The 20,696-nt window shown below is 34.6% G+C and overlaps 1 protein-coding gene across 5 annotated transcripts in view; it reads right to left on the bottom strand.

Moving 5' to 3' along the window:
• LOC136027295 (protein trachealess-like) overlaps window positions 1–20,696 on the bottom strand; it is a 166,898-nt gene that overhangs the window by 15,714 nt on the left and 130,488 nt on the right. For all 5 annotated transcript variants that reach the window (XM_065704399.1, XM_065704401.1, XM_065704400.1 and 2 more), the window contains 5 exons: window positions 17,569–17,732; window positions 8,362–8,527; window positions 6,027–6,154; window positions 3,601–3,800; window positions 233–487 (listed from right to left, as the gene is read on the bottom strand). In XM_065704399.1, coding sequence (XP_065560471.1) covers window positions 233–487; window positions 3,601–3,800; window positions 6,027–6,154; window positions 8,362–8,527; window positions 17,569–17,732 — 913 coding nt within the window. The remainder of the gene's footprint in view (window positions 1–232; window positions 488–3,600; window positions 3,801–6,026; window positions 6,155–8,361; window positions 8,528–17,568; window positions 17,733–20,696) is intronic.

Genomic DNA, 20,696 nt, shown 5'->3' with positions numbered 1-20,696 from the left:
TAAATACTAGCAATACTAACAATACTGAAATTTTCTAATAGGATATTAGTTACTGTACATTTAGGCCAACTGAAGGATAAGCTCTTCTTCCTTTTCATTTTATCCTTGAGGTTTTCTTTTTAATGGTATTGATTTATTTTAGTGTTTATCTGCCATTTCAAAGAATCATCCTATTTCTTAGACTTAGGGTGTCTTATTAGACGTCGTTCAGAAATTAAATGTAGCTTCTCACCTAAGGACGTAGGTAACACAGACTATACTTTGCTCTTCTGAGTTTTTGGACGAACAAACAACAGTTGCACATAGCTGGACCCAAGAAAATCCCCCATGCCGGTTTAACATTCGCAGACACCCACTCATGGCCTGTCCTTTATTGATGAGATCACAGTGACATCTTCTTAGCTTTTCTAAATCTTCTCCATGGCTAAAACTATATAAGCTCTTTCCTGTTAATTCTTCAGAAGTAAACTCCATCAAATCTGAGATCCTAAAAGAGAAGAACAGTTAATAAGATAATTATTTTAATAATTTCAGATAAACAGAACAGATAATTTCTAAAGTGGCAGAAAAAGTGATGGGTTTGTTGCTGTTTTTGTGTATGTGTGCTTTTTTAGTATTTTTTTATTTTGCGTGTCTAGGCCAAGCTACAGAAAATTAAGTTTTTCGAGAGAATGTCTTACAATGGAAGATTTTAAGCCAAACTGGAAGACCATGTCATAATTTGAACAATACACGAATAAAAAAAGAAATGGAATTTAAGCCATGAGAAGTTCTAAAAAGAAAATAAGCCCTTTTTTTTATTGTTAGTGCTTTTTTGTTTCGGCTGAAAAATATAGCATTAATTGCGGAAGCGAGAGAACGGTGATGTGGGTTTCTTCTCTTAAATAAATAAGAAAACAAGTTTTTTTTTTTAACTCAAGTAAGGAGCGACATTAAAACTTAAAGCGAACAGAAATTATTCCGTATATGAAAGAGGTTCTCCCCTTCGCAACATCTCGCTCTTTACGCTAAACTTTGACTCTTTGCCACAACTCTACTTTTTAAAACAATAAAAAAAACTTTAGCGTAAAGAGCGAGGCGTTGCGGAGGGGGAAGCTCCTTTCATATACGGAAAAATTTCTGTTGGTTTCAAGTTTTAATGTCGCTCCTTACTTGCAGTTAAAAAAAACTTGCTTTTTTGTTTCCTTTCTGAATGTTTTTGAATTAATGCATGTTTTGATTTTGGCTCACCGCACATGAATCATTAAAACGAAATTTGCATATTATTTTTTTTTTTGCTAAATGGTTTTCTCATAGTTTTGATCGGACGATTTTGATAAAAAAAAGGGGTGGGGAGGAGGCCTAGTTCCCCCCCAATTTTGGTTATTTAAAAATACAACTAGATTTTTTTATTTTTTGTACGAACGTTTTTGTTAGTAACAAACATACTTACCTTACGAATTAACTTACGTAACGAACTTCTATATTTGTGTATTTTATTACGTATATAAGGGGGTTTGCCCCCTCGTCAATACCCTGCTCTTTACACTAACACCTGAATTTTATCCCAAATCTTTATGAATGACCCCTGAATCACAAAGGCCGTAGAATAAATAGTTGAAATTACTAAAAATACTTTAGCGTAAAGACCAAGGTATCGTGGAGGAGACGAACCCCCTTATATACGTAATATTTTATGTTCGTTTTAGGTTTTAATTCTATTTATTACTTCCAGGTGAATTTTTTTTTCTCATTGTTTTTTATTACATAATATTAGAAAATCCTGCGCCCCCTTCACGGAAATTCTCTTCCCTCTTGATAAATTCCTCCATGGAAATATCCTCCCATGAAACCCCTCCCCCATCTCACCCCCACCCCAACGCGAAAAAGTCCCCCTGAAAACGTCTGTACACTTCATAACAACCATTAATATATGTAAACAATGGTCAAAGTTTTTAACTTGCAGCCATTCCCCCGGGGATTGTGGGGGATTAAGTCGTCCTAAAAGACATAGTTATTAGGTTTTTGACCAAGTTGAACAGAAGAGCTAGCTCAAAATTTTGATCCTGTGACTTTGGAGGAAAATGTGCGTGGGAGGGGGCCTAGGTGCCCTCAAATTTTTGGTCACTTAAAAAGGGCACTAGAACTTTTAATTTCAGTTAAAATGAGCCCTTTCGTGACATTCTAGCACCACTGGGTCGATACGATCACCCCTGGGAAAAAGAAAACAAATGAACACGCACCTGTGATCTCTCTTCTGGCAAAAAATACAAAATTTCACATTTTTGCAGATAGGAGCTTGAAACTTCTACAGTAGGGTTCTCTGATACGCTGAATCTGATGGTGTGATATTCGTTAAGATTCTATGACTTTTAGGGTATGTTTCCCCCTATTTTATAAAACAAGGCAAATTTCTTTTGACTTTTGATGTAACTATTGGTATCAAAATTCCATTTTCTAGAGTTTTGGTTACTATTGAGCCGGGTCATTCCTTACTAAAGTTCGTTATCACGAACAGTTTAACTTCACATACCCATGTTGCATTTTTTTTGTTGTTCTAATTGTTTACATTGTATGTTTGAATGTCTTAAATATAAAATGAATTCCTGTAAAATGTCTCTTGCACAGACAACGGTTAAATATCTATTTGAGAAAAAATCTCCTATTATTTGAACAGCCAATTGCGTAAAAAGGTTTAGCAAATTGTAATCCTGGCCAAATCACTTTTGGTTATTCATAGGCCGAGATATGACATCTTTTCAAATTGAGATATTTAGCCCCTACCTCCTAAACTGAGCACACTGAAAACTCCTTAAATTGTTCTGTTCCAAGCTTTTTCAAGCTCTTATACGTACTGGGAAGTTTTAACTATCACAAAACACCTTACCTTTCCTCATGTCCTTTGCAAAATTCTACTAAAACAAATGTATTCGGTTATATTCAACAGTTTTACGTGTCATGAAGGTCTGCCATAAAAATAATTTGTTAGAATAGTACTATTTATGACAGTTAGACAATCCTGAACTTTTTTTTTTCAATTTTCAGCTCTTCTGCAAATTCACATTCTTCGGCTAATCTTTTTTAAATCACCACGGCAACAGTATGTTTCAGACAGTTTTTTTCAAATAATGATGTTAATTCAAAAAAAAATGGAAGATGCAAAATATTTATTTCGAAATCAAGAGGGGGGGGTAAATTTTATTTTTTCAATTTTCCAATAACAATGCCAGAAAATAGCCTTTTTTGAAGGAAACAACCCCCAAAAAGGTTTTTTTCTAAATCTAGGAGGGGATATAAAATATAAAGGGAAAGATACTTCCTTCCCCCCATCGATTAACGTCACAGCAGTCAAAACAGCATCTTTGCTGGACCGTCCGATACATCATTGGTTGTCAATATATTAAATTTTGTATTGTAAATTAGAACTTTTTGATTAGATTACTCATTTACTTCCCTCGCAGTAATTCATTTAGTATACATTCTTATTTTGGAAGAAGTACATTGGGTTTTTCTTCTGGCGTATTTTTGTGGTAGCTATTGCACAGTCTTGTTTGTTTTCTTAAGCATTTAGAAACTAAATGTGTTTGACCTTCACTTTAAAAAAAAAAACGAGAAAATTACCTTGGTTCACAATGCACAACTTTAAACTCAAAGTTTAGTCTCATCACGAACATATCTGACTCAAGTTTTAGCTCATGAGCCGCTGGAGGGGGTAGTGCCAAAGCGAGAGCAACCAGTCCAAGAAGCTTGGATGATTTAGTTCCGTCAGATGACGTGGCGCCAGTTTGTTGAGCACGCATTCTTCCAACGATTAAAATAACCTTCAAATGATAAAATAGGTGCTAATTAATATAACCATTAAAAAACTTCAACTCTTAAAAATCGAATCAATGAGTCAACTTTGTTTTAATTAAATAATTTAAATCCCTTCCTGCTTACTAATACAGGCTTGAGACCATAAAATGATAAAACGGACGTTAACTAGTTTGACAGCTGAAATGAATTTACATGCTGACTAATAAATCTATTTTTATTCCAAATAAACATTATAAAACCTATTCGTGCTTACCACGTAAAATTTGAGAAGACTGAGGCGAGTAGGAGACTTTGACAATACTTATACGTATTGCTACGGCTAGCCCAGGCTAGGGGGGAGGGAGTGATCTCCTTGAAGAGGATCAGTCTAATAACACCGCAAAGTAGAAGATTTGGGTCGACAGAAACTACGGAGAGTGAAATATAAATATGCAAGAAAAATGATAAGGTTGGTCCAACTCTCGTCGTCCTTGTTGAATCCTTCTCAGTACTTTAAGTTTGTCAAGAATTCTAAGCTGAATCTAACAAAGTAATATTGGAATAGTTTTGGGCCATGTAGTTCTTTCCTGATGACTTTATGCTGGTACCCTAAAAGGCATTGTTTCTTCTTTTTTAGCTCTAGCCTTGACAGTCAATAATCTAAAATAGGAGCCGAATGTTGCCAATAGGAGCTAAAAGGAGGAGTTTCAACTTGTTTAATTTTTTGTTGGTTGAATTAATGCTTCTTTATCTATATAGCTCTCTCCACAAAACAAACAAAAAATAAAGCTAGTAAGATCAGTTGCAGTACATAACTTTCTAAATAAAATATGTTGTGACCAGCGTGGATTGGAGGCCAAAGAAGGGATTCTGTAATTTTAATGGTCTCTTTCAAGCCGTTTTTTTACAAGATCCCAGAAACGTAGATGAAAAATATACAAAATCAGGTTGCAGAAAATACAGGGAAGGGGGAAAAGTCGACAAACTCATACAGATTTAGGCGCAAACTGCCAAAATTAAACTACACCCTATCCAGAATCCATGGTGAGTTCAACGTCTCCCTTGTGTCCGTCAATTTATTATTGTGATGAAAAAGAATAAAAAGTTGCGATATATGGACAATGAGTCGATAACCTTGAAAACTTTCCTATTTATTTTCATTCATGTAATTTAAATTCGGTAACATGGAAGATCCTTAGTGGTTGGCACAAGGTAATTTTGTTAGCCTTCGCCAGCATATTGACAACCAATTTCATAGATCAGTCATCAGTAAACTTATTCACAAAAAAGATAAATACGAACAAAGCAACGATTAAACTAATTTCCAACTTATTGATTTTCTAAAAAATGCACAGCCTCAGCTGTAGTCTTCAGGCAAGAACTCCTTCCTTAAGCCCCAATATTTTGTCCGACAATTTCCTTGATCTTACCTGTGACATTTACCTGTAACAAAATAACAAGAACTAAATGTCAATATAGATAGATGGAAACATGGCCATCCACTGAGACACAAAGGTTTTGTTGTGTATTATCGATCATGACTGTGCACAAGCGACAGTCCCATCCCCTTTCTCCCAAAATAACCCGGGAAGCGATCATTTAGGAATACCTTGGAATACAGATGCAGAAAAGGAAAGGAGACATGAAACATGAAACCAGCAATGCAAATATGAGGTGGGGCGGGCAAGATCTTCCAAACGTAAACCCTTTAGCACTGGCATTTACCCCTTCTCATAGTAGTGCAACGTAAAACCTGAAGTACCATCTTAAAATAAAGTGTTATGTACACACTGTTAAGTTGATTTTCCTTATCTTAGTTCCTCCTCGATATAATAATGTAATATTTTTAGTCCGTTCCCTTTGATAAAATTTATGAAATGAAATTCACATTATTTCTTGCCTGCCTGCCATTGTTTTAGGTTCGATAACATCCAGAGTTTGTTGAAACTTTCAAGTCTCCGTCGTGTAACCCCCTGTTGAAGCTGCTCACCTTTGGCGTCACTACTCGTAGGTAATTGTCCTCAAGGCTGCGCTTAAGGGAAAAAAATCCGCATGCGGCTCGGGAGCTACAGCTTGCTGACCACTGTTGTAGACTATTTCCTGAGTAGAAGTGTATTTAAAGAGCATATGAGTCACCTTTCAGCCCTTTTAGCCACCGCTACTGCTACTTAGCAACTGCCATGGCAAGAAGATCTCAGAGAGACATTATTATTAAGTCATCTATCTAGGTTTAACATTACAAATATACTCACCCTGTACCCAGATGATTTCATATGACAACCTCGTTTGGTCAGAGTTGACTTCATCCTCAGACAAAATGCTCTATCAAAACCCTTATAATCCGCATCCTTTGATATGGACATGTTCGACATCCCTGTGCCTGTTGATATATAAAAAAATTAATATTTTTTAATCATCTTTTATCGTTTAATGTACATGTGAGTAAAAGAAATTTGAATATGAGTTGCATAACGAACATGATAATCATTTTAATCTAAGGTAAGAGACGGGGGAACACCAAGGGGTTGAGGGAAGTCACCATAATGATGAATTTAATTCTGTTCTAATCTACTGGTATGCAGTACTTAATATATATTAATAGAAATTCAACAGATAATTTTTTCGATTTGGTTATGATCTTGGGATATCACTAATATGCTGGACAAAATTTGAAAAAATAAAATATCGGCCAAAATATTACATCTATATAACATAAAATATTATATTATATACGTTGTCCTTTTGCTAGTTTTCATCTTGTGCTTATATGGAATATCAGTGTCAAGAAACTGTTAAGAAAAAATATTCTTTTTGATTTAAGTTCTATAAACAGCCTAAAAAAAAATCAATCAAATTTTGACAACGCTTTTCGGCAGTAAAAATTCAGACATTAACAATTTAGTTGTTAATGTCTTCACAAGAGTTGTCTTGAACAGCAAAAACAGTAGGCTAGTATTTAGCATTAATACTTTCGTGCACAATCCCCCAGTCAAGGAGCATGTGTAAACACACTAGAACAACACTCTGAAAACGGTTGTTTTTCCAAGGAAACTTTGACGTTGACATTTTTTTTACCCATGAGATCTAGTTGACTGTTTACCCATACAGCTTTTATATTCATTTGAACTGTTTCTTCCTTGAACAAAATGTAAAAACAAAAAAGATTTGCTAGAGCTATTGCAAACCACAGTAGTGTTTTCAATTTTGCTCTTGCAATTTTCAAGTTTCAATTTTGCTCTTTACTTTCAGTAGAAAAAAACTTGTTTTTTTCTATTTAATTTCGTGTTTTTCTATTAAATAACGCTGGAGAATCCATTGCCTCCTTCATGGAAATTCTCTTCCCCATAATTAGCTCCTCCATGGAAATATCCTCTCACGCAACTCCCTCCCCCCGACCCCCCTACAAGCAGAAAAAATCCCCCTGAAAACATCAGTATACTTCCCAATAACTAATGCTATATGTAAACAATAGGCAAAGTTCATGACATGCAGCCCTTCTCCCGAGGACTGTGGGGGATTAAGTCGCCCTCAAGTACATAGTTATTAGATTTGTCGACTAAGCTGAACAAAAATGGCTATCCCAAAATTTTGATTTGGTGACTTTGGGAAAAAAGGAGCGTGGGGGGGGGAGCCTAGTTGCCCTCTAATTTTTTTGTTTACTTAAAAAGGGCACTAGAACTTTTCAATTCTGTTAAAATGAGCCCTTTCGCGACATTCTAGGACTACTGCGTCGATACGATCACCCCAGGAAAAAAAACAACAAATAAACAATAAACACGCATCCGTGATCCTTCCTCTGGCAAAAAATACAAATTCCACATTTTGGCAGATAGGAGCTTGAAACGTCTACAATAGGGTTTTCTGATACGGCGAATCTGATGGTGTGATTTTCATGAAGTTTCTGTGACTTTTTTTGAAAATAAAGCAAATTTTATCAGGCTCATAACTTTTGATGGGTGATGAAACTTGCATATTAAAGATCAGCATAAAAATCCGATTCAAAATTCCGTATCAAAATTCCGTTTTTTAGAGTTTTGGTTACTATTGAGCAGGGTCATTCCTTACTACAGTTCGTTACCACGAACTGTTTGATTTACCACAAGATTGAACCATAACTTAGGAAAGAACAAACTCAAGAGTTGTGTTCCCGGTGTAACATGCAGTATTGGGACAAGCCTACAGCTGCAACTTGCACCGGAGGGACAATATACTTACATTATCGGATTCATTAATTTCAGATCTATCCATTCAAAAGCCCAAAACTAATTTACTTTTTAGACTTTTCTTAGAGGAGAATGAAAACTAGTAAAAAAAGGGGGGAATTTTTCTTTATTTCCCATGTTTTAAGCCTGTTTTTGACGTGGTGCGGGGGAAGGTGTGCCTAAGGTCTCAAAGAGTGCTTTTAAGTCAAAATTTTTTAGTTTTTCGAGAGAAGTATGTGAGAGACCAACATAACCGCCCTTTGGTTGCAAAAAGACCTATAGATTAAGCTTGCAATGTGGATGCTTAGAATCGAGAAACGATTTTGATTGATTGATTAGATTAGGATGAAGTTGGTGCAAAAAGGATTGAAACTCAATTTCTTACTTTCACTTCCGAGGTCGTCTCCATTTCCGCTTCCAGACGCTGGCGAAGGGGGGAAATTGGAGCTAGTGCTATTGCTGAGGTTTAAATTTATCCCCAATTGGTCAGCTAGCTCCTGATGGTCCGCTGTGTGGATATAATCAAACACACTGCTCCCTGTCAACTCTACCTGGGAAATTGTATAAAAATTAAATATTTTAAATCTTCTCATATGTTCAAACACAGAATTACAAGAAAGTAATCGTTATATTAGCCCATAACAAGCAAAGTTTCTTGGGCTGAATAACTTTTTTACGTTTGTAATAGTGTTTTAGTATTAATAAAATCATTAATGATTGATGATGGATATGAGGTATATTATCTTATTATTTGTGTTTTGTTTAAGTTACAATAAACTAAAGTAATGTAGGTTAAATTAGACAAAATTAAATAACTTAACCAAAAAAAGTGAAAAAAGCTAAGATTGAACATATATTATTTTGACATCACCGATTCAATTGCTTGCACCAATCGACGTTACCAACAATTTAGCCTCAAACATGGGTGCACAGCTGGCTATTCGGTCGTTCCTAGGGATTCTGTGTTGAATTTCTCGGGTTAATAAGGGTAACTATTTAAATGCCTAATATGATTCATAATCGCGGTTTTATTTCAGCAAAGCTTTGTAGCCTAGGAGGGGTTAAAGATCTTCATATTCTGCTCAGAGCGGAATAGATCTGAATAAAAAGTAGAGAACCTCGTAGTCTTAAGGGACCGTAGGTACCGTTAAAGGGCTTCTTGTTCCATTTCATATTTTTTAGAAAATATAAAAAGCAGTTGGAAATGGTTTCTAAGAGCAAACCTTTCTCTGTGGAGAAGGGATTCTCTAAAAGTTACAATAAAGGTACAATTTTAAAAGATATCTGCCATTTGAACACATAAAATAAACAAGGCCTTATGTTTAGTTGGAACCTTCCAGAAAGGAAATTTGAGTAATGATGCACGAGGCATTGAAAGAAAAAATTATTTCAATTTAGAAATTGGTAAAAGTCTGTGAAGTTTTATAGGCAAACAAAAGAGATCCTCTTATAAGAGGTATACTGGTAAAAAACTTTCATTTTTTACATTATTTTACCCTCCAAGATCCCCCCTTGCATTTTACTCGTGATGTTTAGTAGATGTAGCTAGGTGTAAAGCTAGCTTTTAAAGCTAGTAGTTGTTGTTTTATTTTAATAAAAGGCTCAGAAATGTATAAATAGTTAAATTATAACTTGAAAAGCAGTTTTAGATCCTGCAATTACCCTGCCAAACTCCAAAGTTAATTAGAAGCTGGCCCTAATCCATACACGAACTTTTTTTTTGAAATTAACATAAGCATATAACCTGTCTTCACGTAATCCTCAAAACCTCACAAGAAGGAATAGATTTAGAAAACCTTCCCTAGGCCCTATTTTACACTGGAAATATTTTATTGAACATCTCATTCACATAGAAAACCTTTCTTAGCCTGGATGTCGAGATACCATAGATAATAGGTATAGTTGATAAAAAACAGAATTTAACTTTTATATATGAAAGAGCCTTTTCATTAATTATTAATAGATTTCAATCAAAAATTTATTCAGCTGGAAAAACAAAGCTTAGAAAAATTAATCATCATATATCAATCAATAATCTATGAGATAATTACTGATAAAAGGATAATCGAACCATTAGACTCAATTTTTTGTTTCTATTATAAGTAGGTCGTCACAGGACTGACTTTAGTTGATACTATACTAGAGGTTAAGAACAAATTGCCCAATACAACAACTTTTCAAAGGACTCTTCTAGATTTTTACCAAGGTTTCTAATCTGAGCTGAGCATGAAAAGAAGTTTAAACAATACTTTTCAATAGCATGTCAAAAAACTCTGTTTTAGATATATATAAAAAAAAAAAACAGCGAGTTTCCTTTTTTGGAAAGTTAAGTTGAATTCTTTGTTTTTCATGCTTATTGAAATTATGTCTTTTAACTGTTTAAAGTAATCAATCAAGTCGACTGGAGCCTTATTGTCATTGATTAGGCCTAAATACTGTTTAGTAATTTGTAAGTAACACAATTACATGCGTTAATCCTATTTAAAAACCATTATTAAAGTAAAAGTTTTTCACGGTTTTTAAAGCATTTGTATAAAGCGATTTGAAAACTGAAGGGTTATGGATGGATTACAAGCAAGGTGAGAAGAGTAATGATTGGACAGGTACTTTTTTCTTGGCGTTGTATCTTATCAATCTAATAAAAAAATATTCAGTAGACTAAATACATACATAGGTATGGCACATTCCCATCCTCCAAAGTTTCAAAATTGTTAGGGTTTTTCATAATATCGCGAAAAATTTCATATGAGTAAAGAAAAATAACTGAGTATACAGTGCCCTACTAATTTATGTTCATTAATAAAATGTGTTTCTAACTTTAAGTAGGAATCAAAACTGCATTTGAAATAAAAGGTACAAAGGTTAAGAATAGGTCAGGTTACTTAAGACAGTCAAACACTAATATCACTTAAGACACTTGAAGGAATGAAACTAATATCGATTATATCTCATTTCAAGGCTTTTAAGCAATGCACAAAAAGTTGAAACACATAACACTAACACTGGTAGCAAAACAGCTACAGAAAACCAAATCTAGTAAAGTTAAATTAATAGAGAAAATTTATTAATTAAACTACACCAAGATTTGACAAGAGAATGTATGGAACATTTAATGATACCACCAAATGCTACTATACAGTTAATAAGGTTTGGAATTAAATATTTCAAATCATCTCGATTTTCAAATTTGCTATCCCTTCCCACCGAAAAAAATGGCAGACCTCCTCGAAATAGAATTATTCGTATGTGCCTGCTTATGTGTATTAATAAATTTGACTATAATTAACTCTCAAGCTTAGGTGTTACTTGCTTCAAAGTGCCTCTCTGTACTTAAAATTTTTTATTTCATTCAAGTTCAACAGAAACCATATCTCATTGGCTTTCTTTTGGATTCTTATTCCCAGTTTTCAATAGAAAGTTTTTTTTTTTCTTATTGCAAATTGATCTCACTATTGTCTATTGATCTTACGAAACTATAACTGAACGTAACCAATTCAATTTTACTTGTTCCGGTAGCTAGCTGTTGGTGATTCACTTCAACATATTTCTGCTGGTTTTTCTTAGTAGTAAGACAATTAAGTAAAAGTTTTTATGCAACCGAGATTTGTGTGTAAGCCACAAGTTTTATCCGAAATTTTTGGCAGTTGTATCTAGTCGCCTTGCACAATCATCATGTAAAATACATTAATGTCTCTGACACATTCTGGGTAAAGTCTACCCTCATCGAAATTTTAAAATTCGACCTCCAAATGACCGGGCTCACGTTAATTTTTTACCATGTTTCAACCCGCCACTTTTATTAATCTTTAAATCATTGTAAGCGTCTCTTCCACTGATCTCTTCTAGTGTTACAGCCTATTAATTGTCCCATCTCTAAAGGATATTTTATAGGTTTTTCTTTCGCCACTTTTTTTGGACTGAGAATATGTTTCTTCAGTTTATTTTGCACTTCTGGGAACACGTAAAAGCTAGGTATGGTGAAGTCATGTTAGAGTCGGTATATACAAAGTATAATCAAGCGCTATAATTCCAACACTTCAGTTGCTAAAAAACTTTTCGGATTTGTTAAATATCCCAACCAGCCTCAAATTCTGAAATTAGATTAATCCTGATTACCAAAATATGATGAAAATATAATACTTTATTAACAAGATCGTGAAAACTATAGCAGAAAAATAAGGAAAGCTGGCCACCGAGAACGTATTATATCAAATACCTAACCTAGCAAAAACACCTACTCTATTTATTAAATATTTGATTTAAATATACCTACATTATCTCACTAAGCCTAATGTGATTATCTCCGAATGTAGACAAAAAAAAATGATTTTAAACAGATCAAACTTTTTGAAGGTGGTACCTAACTTTTTACAGATAAATTATTGTCAGCTGGTCTTGCTAGTTCTTGGATTGAAAAATTTCTCCTGAATTTATTAAGGCATTTCCATATGGACGAGGTATTAATATAATAATATTATCATTGCTAATATTTTTATGAGCTGCTTCACTGCAAGAATCCTAAGGCGTTGGTGCAGCCAACACAAATTTCTCGTAAAGAACGCCTCTTAATCAAAGGGGCCAGTAAATACTTTAATATCCGTCACTATGTTGAAGAGGCCTAAAAATAAAGTAGTTTTCCAAGTTCTTGGCCCAAAATATTTCTCCTCAACGTCTTTCCCTATTGACAAGTTATCAACATAATAATAGCATTAGAATTAGCATTTTTATGTACCCTGTCACAAGACGTTCCAACAAAGCTTCAAATTATGTACTTCCCTAACAAATCCTTCAGTAAATCCTTTTAAACCTTGCACCGTTTAAGAAGTCGAAGCACGAGCGCACTCGCAGATCAACATGCTAAATGATGATGATAAATAGGCAGCACGATTTTTCATAAAAAGGAAGGCATTGGGAATATTAATTTGATAGTTTGATTTGAATTTGTAGTTTGTATCATTGCTCTATTATCATGGATTGCTAAATTCCTTTTAATACGATCAAAAGTGTTTGTTATTTTCAGCAAGAGTAAGACATTTGCGCAAGACTAGGAAGGTCGGAATGAAATTAGGGATAGTTTTATGAAAAGAAGCTTCAGGTGAAAAATAAAATATTTATCAATAGCAAAATTTCAATAGCTCCTACCCCTAGAAACGTAAACGGGTCTATCTTTCATGGGATAAATGAGAAATATATATTATCTAAATGGGTCTTCAACAATTCCTGTGCCTGGGTACAAGTGGGCCTACTTATCCCCCTAATACTGGCTAAAGCCATTTATCATTTTCAATCGTCTGAAAGGTAATATTTTTATTATTTAAAAATAGCCATTTGATCTCAAAATACGCTTATCAAGTATTACAGCCTGATTTAAGTCTATTTGTAAGTCTGTGCTATCAACAGGCATTAAATTTTTCCAAATTGATGCCACCTGGCGATCATTATTATCAGCCAAATGTCATCTTTTTCAGATTGAATTGGAACGATTTCCGCATAACTGGTAACACCATGTTATATCTTTTTCCTTAATGAGGAGAATGGACACACTGGAAAAGGCGATTGGCCACCCTAGGAAAAGTTTAGCTGGTAGTTTTTCAGTCGTATTCTACATTAATGTAAACAGTTTCTTTCTTGAGGAAAGCGTTTCAAATGAACAAAAAACATCTAGGGCTTAAATTGTAACTATATTCTATTTTGATCTCAAAATTCCATCCAATATTACAGTGTGAATTATGAACAGCCCTAAATCATTTTTAAAGACTATTTCCACAAGATGAGATCTTTTCTTTATCAATAATTTTGAACTTATTAAAAAAAGGAAAAAAAGACCAAGTATGATAACCATCCGGAGTTTTACTGCTAAGGTAGTCTAAGTAAAAACTCAAGAACAAAAAGGAACATATTTTTATGTTTTACTGAATGTTAAGCAGGACTATTATCCATAATTAAATCATGTAAATGAGTAATTAGCTCATTTTTCTTACAATCTTCTATACATAAATTACATCAGGACCATTGTAATTATCGCCGAAAATCCCTACTGATATTGACTTTGCTTCTACCCTCTTCACAAAACTTTAATTTTTTAACAAAAGAAAATTAACAAATGATAATACTTAATAGACCCAAAACGTTATTAACTTTATTTATAAGCGGTAGTAAAATAAAAGAACAATTGGACTTTTGCTCGAATTGAACCATCAGCCTTGATCTTTACCTAAAATTGAACCATGAAAATTGCCATTTAGTCTGTATAACGTTAAATCTTTTATTTAAGAATTGTATCATGACCACGGAAATTGTCAATAAGAAGCCACGCCAATCGTAACTATTGCTTTTATCAATTTCAAGTTCGAGCAATTTTTATAAAGTAAAAATAGACGACTTGGACAGGCAAAAAATAATTCAATTCTACTGATTTGAGCCAAATTCAAATTCATTTTTGCAATGCTGCTCTTCGTTGATTTTTAACTTAACTACCAACGTTGTGCAAGCGAGCCTGTAAGCAAGTCTCAGAAAACATGGAGACATTGACTGGGGAAAAATACTGGGAAGTCCGAGAATTTCTAGTCAAGACGTAAAAGTAAAGTACTCACAATTTCTATCTGTGCACACTCATCTGTCTACAACAGTAAATGAGATAAAACAGTACAATAAATAATCCTTCAATATGTGAGGAATCATTTCGTAAAAGCAAAAGCACTTTGTTTCCACAGTTCCTAAGATTTTAATACCATCATGAAGGCAAGTCAGTATGATTTATAGCAATGGCTGGCACCATTAATGACTGGACATGTAGGTATTTAGATATCAACGCGTTAGTGCTTGGTTTAGGCTGAATGTGCTACTAATGATTTCAGCCAACCGTTTTGTTTGAGATTATTGGCAGTAAAAAACAGATCACAAGCGTCCTTTTTCCAACTGTTGGTGCTCGAATTGAAGTTCCCTCGAATTACACTTAACACGGACGGTTTTAGATTTTCTAAGTAACTACCGAGTTTAGTTTTTCCCAAAAACTGAAAGCGACAGTCGTAATTTTTCGAAAAATATTCATTTTCTAATGAGCTTTTATGGCTTTAAGAGCACTCAATTTCTTTTCTCTCCTCTGAATCAATTAGTTTTGGCCCATTTATCCTAAGAAAGGCAAGTAGAGCCAGTTCTCATTGGAACAGAAGAGAGCTCAGTACTTCTTACTCCACGAATAAATGACGGATTTCTATATGCTCTGTACCAAAAATCCTTTATTTAGCTACGTACCGTAATCTTAACTTATTTTTCATACTTCAATTCTAAAACAAATGCATTCCGAAAATCGATCAAAACCCTTATTTCCGCTCATAAAAATATGAAAGTTGTCGAGTAGGGTAGCCTTTTCGACCAAGATCACACATTTTAAGTACAAAATAATATTTTATTTTCTTTTTTGTTTGTCAAATATGTAGGTGGTTGTGTTTTCGTGGAAGATTGGGGCAGAGATAGGACAATAGTGCAGCAAGACAACTGCTGGATTAGAGAACCACTAGACTTTCTTCCGTTTCCAGTAAACATCAAAGACGAAAAAGGGATGTTTTAGATTGCAAATAAAATTTCCTGACATGTATCACAGATAAAGAAAGCGGAAATTATGCATTCGAGTCTCATCTCTGTAGCAGATACAGAAAGTTAATTTTGTCGGAGTTGAGAAGTCCATTTTCCAATAATTATTCCATTCATTCTTGACACGTACTAAAAGGTCAACAAAATAATAAAAAAAGAAACCAATGGAAAGTAGTTTAACAAATTGAATTCACAATTTGTATTACTTTGAGTATGCATTACATATGACTAGATCCAATTCTAGAATAAGCTTTGGAGGTCAAATTTCCGTCTATAAGGGTAGTAAAGTTGGGTACTGAATCCTTTTAAAACGTGCCAACAGACTCTCTACAAAGACCAAACAACCATTTGGTTGTATAGATTTTTTTTAAACCAAGTTAGAATTTTCCAATTCTAGTAGATGAAGATGAATATAGGTCTATGAGAAAGCAGTAAAAAAAGATGTTAAATTACTGTTAAAATGTCCCAAACTTTCCAATAAAAGAACGAACTCAAAATCCTACTGATAGAGACCTTATTAAGATGTAAATATACCCTATGTATAAAAAAACTATATTGACCTGAAGTATAATTTTCCCCATACAGTCTCTTAGTCAGAGATATGGTTTTATGTACAAAAAGAGATAGTCTTGGTGCTAGCAGGCACGCCAACTGGAGGGGAGCCCCACATGCACACTACGTAATTATATCTTGCAGCAGCACCCGACATGAACTATTTTTGAAATCCCAGTGTATTAGTGGTCAAAACTCTTGGAGGTTGACAGAACTGTCCAAAATCGCTGTTTTACGTAGTCCACCCTATTTACAAGGTGAAGGCCAGAATTAAACCTACTAGTCAGAGTCTCTGATATTTCACACGGCGATGCAGCGTGCGAAGCATAAGGACTACTGGACAAAATCAACTCAGCATCTTTTGTCTCAACTTTGCACACAATTAAAAAAGTGTTAGTCTTTGAAAATTGTTTATCAGAGGTATTTCAATTATATAGTTTGCTGATTTAAAGACACTTACACTGATTTATGAGACATAATCCAAAATCTGAGAAATGGTAACGAATAGAACAACTTCAACAAAACGTATCCAAATTCTTGGCATTGCATAATATCCAAGAGTCAAAATCTCAACAATCTAAAACCAGTGTTCGATGCGAGAGAAGTCAAGGCATTTCCATTCACCTTAAACACTTTCTTTCAAACTCAACAACCAGTAAATGCAACATCCGTCAGCCAGTTCAATCAGACTCCAGTAAATTTTAAATTTGAGATAAGAGACCGTTTCATGAGCGATATTAACCAAGGTTTCATGCAAACTATACCTCTGCTCGGATATTTATCTGCCTTCGACCTCTTAAGTTCAAATTTCCTCAAATTTTAAAAATTGAAAAAGTTATGTATCAATACCAAATAATTCTCGGTGACGATGTCTATGCCATAGAATCCGTACTTTTTCTTACCGAGCTTCTACGAGCTATCGAAACTTTATCCGGCCTTCCATTTTCCTATTTTTGGAGTGCTAAAATTGGCGAAGCTATATGCTACTTTACCTGTGACCACTTCCAGCAATGAACGATTCTTCTCAGCAATAGAGCTTGTGAGGGGTTAATAGTGATCGACGATGGGAAATGACAGACTCAGTGATCTCAGAATCATAGGCGTCTAAACAGAGGATATGAAGAAGTTGGATTTGAGTAATTTAGTTGACGATTTCTCTAAGCAGCGAAGTCGTCCCTACCTCCTTTTTTATGTGTATTTGCTCAATACCGTTTAACTTTTCTTATTTTTATATCTTCATCGAAAAATCAAAAAGATCCTTACCCTTTCAAACCCCCCCCCACATTGTCGTTAGTTGATGTCCCCGGGTGCTATGAAGCTGCCTTTCAGCTTAAGAGCACAACAAGGATAACTACTTATCATGTGCTATAACATACTGAGGAACGGAACACCAGGTACCGGCATATCGGGTCTTTAAAGTAAGATAAAATGAATTTTGGATAGTTACCTGTGAAAGGCCAAGGTATATTGAAACTGTTTCCGAAATATATAGAAACCTTCCATCATGACCAAGTGAAAATGCGAACCCGTCTAAGCTTTGTAATATATGTGTTCCCTGAAACTGTTCGATCTGATCCGGAGAAAAGCCAGGAGGATGAAGGGAAGAATGTACTGCAAAAGAACATTTAAAGTTAACAGCTACTTTTATAGAGTAGTTTCTTTTAAATGCAGATGTCGACTGAAAAAAAAATTAACACGTTATCTGGCAGAGTTATGTTTACTAGCCATGAGCGGCCAAGTCAATGGAATGTCATAGCTCTTGAATTCATTTTAAATCTACCGATATTAAACAAAATTTGTTAAAATTACCTTGGAAATCTAATGGTCCTCAGCAAGGAGCATCCAGAAACTCGTTTTGACGGGGAAGCAGACTAAGACCAAGCAAACGGCTCGTGGGGTAGAAAGAAAAAACGTCCTTAAACTCACAATAATTGTTTAACTCTGCATTTTAAAGCTCCGAAATCGCAATTTGTCAAAATCATAATAGGCGACTGAAATTGCCAAATTTTAATCTGTATGCAATGATTAGTACATATGTTTGCAATATAAGACGCCTAAGCGGGGAGGAAGTTTAGCTCTCTTCCTTAAGGAGCGTCCCTGGTTACAAGTGTTAATTGCTGGGATACAGTGTTCTTGAGATTACCCGGTGTATTGTAATGTTTGTCAGTTTTTTTAAAAGATGGCTGATGTGTACCCTTTAGTCCTCTCTTACAGCGAAAAGAGAACAATCTAGCAGTTTGTACTAACGAGCTATAATTGAGCAGTGAGTAGGCCCAATTGTAATCAAAAGTCTAAAAAAAAATGAGCTTTGATAGCAATTAATAAATGAAAAGAATTGGCTGTTTATGCTGAATTCGGAAGTATAAAACTTAATAAGTTAAGTGTTACCCATCGAAAGCTACGAGCCTTAGAAAATTTGCCTGATTTTTGAAAAAGGGAGGAAATACCCCAAAAGAGCTAAGGGGTCTTAATGATAGTCACACGGTGAGATTTATAATTGGAAAACTATACCGTAAAGAACTCTTTTAAGCTCCTATCTACAAAAACATTGATTTTCCTATTTGTTGCAAAAAGAAAGATAACAAATGCGTGTTTATTTGTTTGTCGTGTTTTTTTTCTTCAGGGGTAGTCGTATCGAGACATCAGTCCTAGAAAATCAGGTGATGATTGATTAGAAGGAAAATTAAAAGTTATACATATTCTTTTTCAGTGACCAAAAAACTATGGCACAGGAAGGCGGTGTTCTCTGATATTTTGTGGCACCAAACCACAATTTTGCCCCAAAGAGGGCCTAGTTACAATCGACTGATAATTATAATACATCCAATCTATTTATGAGCAAAGTATATAATGAGCTTCCCAGTTGCAGTCACTTAGTCCGTACAAGATAAATGGCCAATATAAACATTTATCTTAGTACTTGATTAAACAAAAAAACAAGTTTTTTCAACTGAAAGTAAGGAGTGACATCAAAACTTAAAACGCACAGAAATTACTTCGTATATGAAAGAGGCTGCTTCCTCATCAACGCCCCGCTCTTTACGCTAAAGTTTGACTCTTTCTCTCAATTCTTCTTTCTAAAACAGTAAAAAACTTTAGCGTAAAGAGCGGGGCGTTGATGAGGAAGCAGCCTCTTTCATATACGAAGTAATTTCTGTGCGTTTTAAGTTTTGATGTCACTCCTTACTTTCAGTTGAAAAAACTTGTTTTTTTGTTTAATTTCTGAACGTTTTTGAATCAATGCATGTTTTGATTTTGGCTCTCCGCAGAGGAATAATCAAAACGAAATTTGCATATTTTTTTTTTGGCTCAATGGCTTTCTCATAACTTTGATCGAATGATTTTGAGAAAAAAGAGCGGGGGACGAAGCCTAGTTGCCCCTCGATTTTTTGGTTAATTAAAAAGGCAACTAGAACTTTTAATTTTTTATGAATCTTTTTATTGGTAAAAGATTTACGTAACTTATAAATTAGCTTACGTAAAGAACTTTTGTATTCTCATGTTTTTATTACATATATGAGGGGATTCGCCCCATCGTCAGTACCTCGCTCTTTCAACTAAAGCTTAAATTTTATCCCAATTCATTAAGAATGACCCCCTGAATCACAAAAGCCGTAGAATAAGTAGTTGAAATTACCGAAAATACTTTAGCGTAAAGAGCGAGGTATTAGAAGGAGGTGAGCCCCTCATATGGGTAATAATTTCTGTTTGTTTTAAGTTTTATTGCTGTTCCTTACTTCCAGGTGAAAAAGCTTTTTCACTTTTATTTTTTAATTGTTTTTTTTTTTTTTTAAATAATGCTAGTAAATCCTGCTCTCCCTTCATGGAAGTTTTCTTCTCCCATGACAAATTCTCGATGGAAAGTTCCCCCAGCATATCCCCCTCTTCTCAACCCCTCCCCCAACCAAAAAAATCCTCCTGAAAACGCCTGTATACTTCCCAATAACCATTACTATATGTAAGCACAGGTCAAAGTTTGTAACTTGTTGCCCCTCCCACGGGGACTGTGGGGGAGTAAGTCGTCCCCAAAGACATAGTTATAAGGTTTTTCGACTACGCTGAATAAAATGGCTATCTCAGAATTTTGATCCGTTGACTTTGGGAAAATAATTAGCGTGGGAGGGGGCCTAGGTGCCCTCTAATTTTTTTGGTCACTTTAAAAGGGCACTAGAACTTTTCATTTCCGTTAGAATGAGCCCTCTTGCAACATTCTAGGACAACTGGGTCGATACGATCACCCCTGGGGAAAAAAAAAAAACAAAAAAACAAATAAACACGCATCCGTGATCTGCCTTCTGGCAAAAAATGCAAAATTCCACATTTTTGTAGATAGGAGCTCGAAACTTCTACAATAGGGTTCTCTGATACGCTGAATCTGATGGTGTGATTTTCGTTAAGATTCTATGACTTTTAGGGGGTGTTTCCCCCTATTTTCTAAAATAACGCAAATTTTCTCAGGCTCATAACTTTTGATGGGTAAGACTAAACTTGATGAAACTTATATATTTAAAACCAGCATTAAAATGCGATTCTTTTGATATAGCTATTTGTATCAAAATTCCATTTTTTAGAGTT

This window comes from Artemia franciscana, chromosome 5 (genome assembly GCF_032884065.1).
Source record: "Artemia franciscana chromosome 5, ASM3288406v1, whole genome shotgun sequence".
Classification (NCBI taxonomy): domain Eukaryota; kingdom Metazoa; phylum Arthropoda; class Branchiopoda; order Anostraca; family Artemiidae; genus Artemia; species Artemia franciscana.
This window is presented reverse-complemented; position numbering and strand designations above follow the sequence as displayed.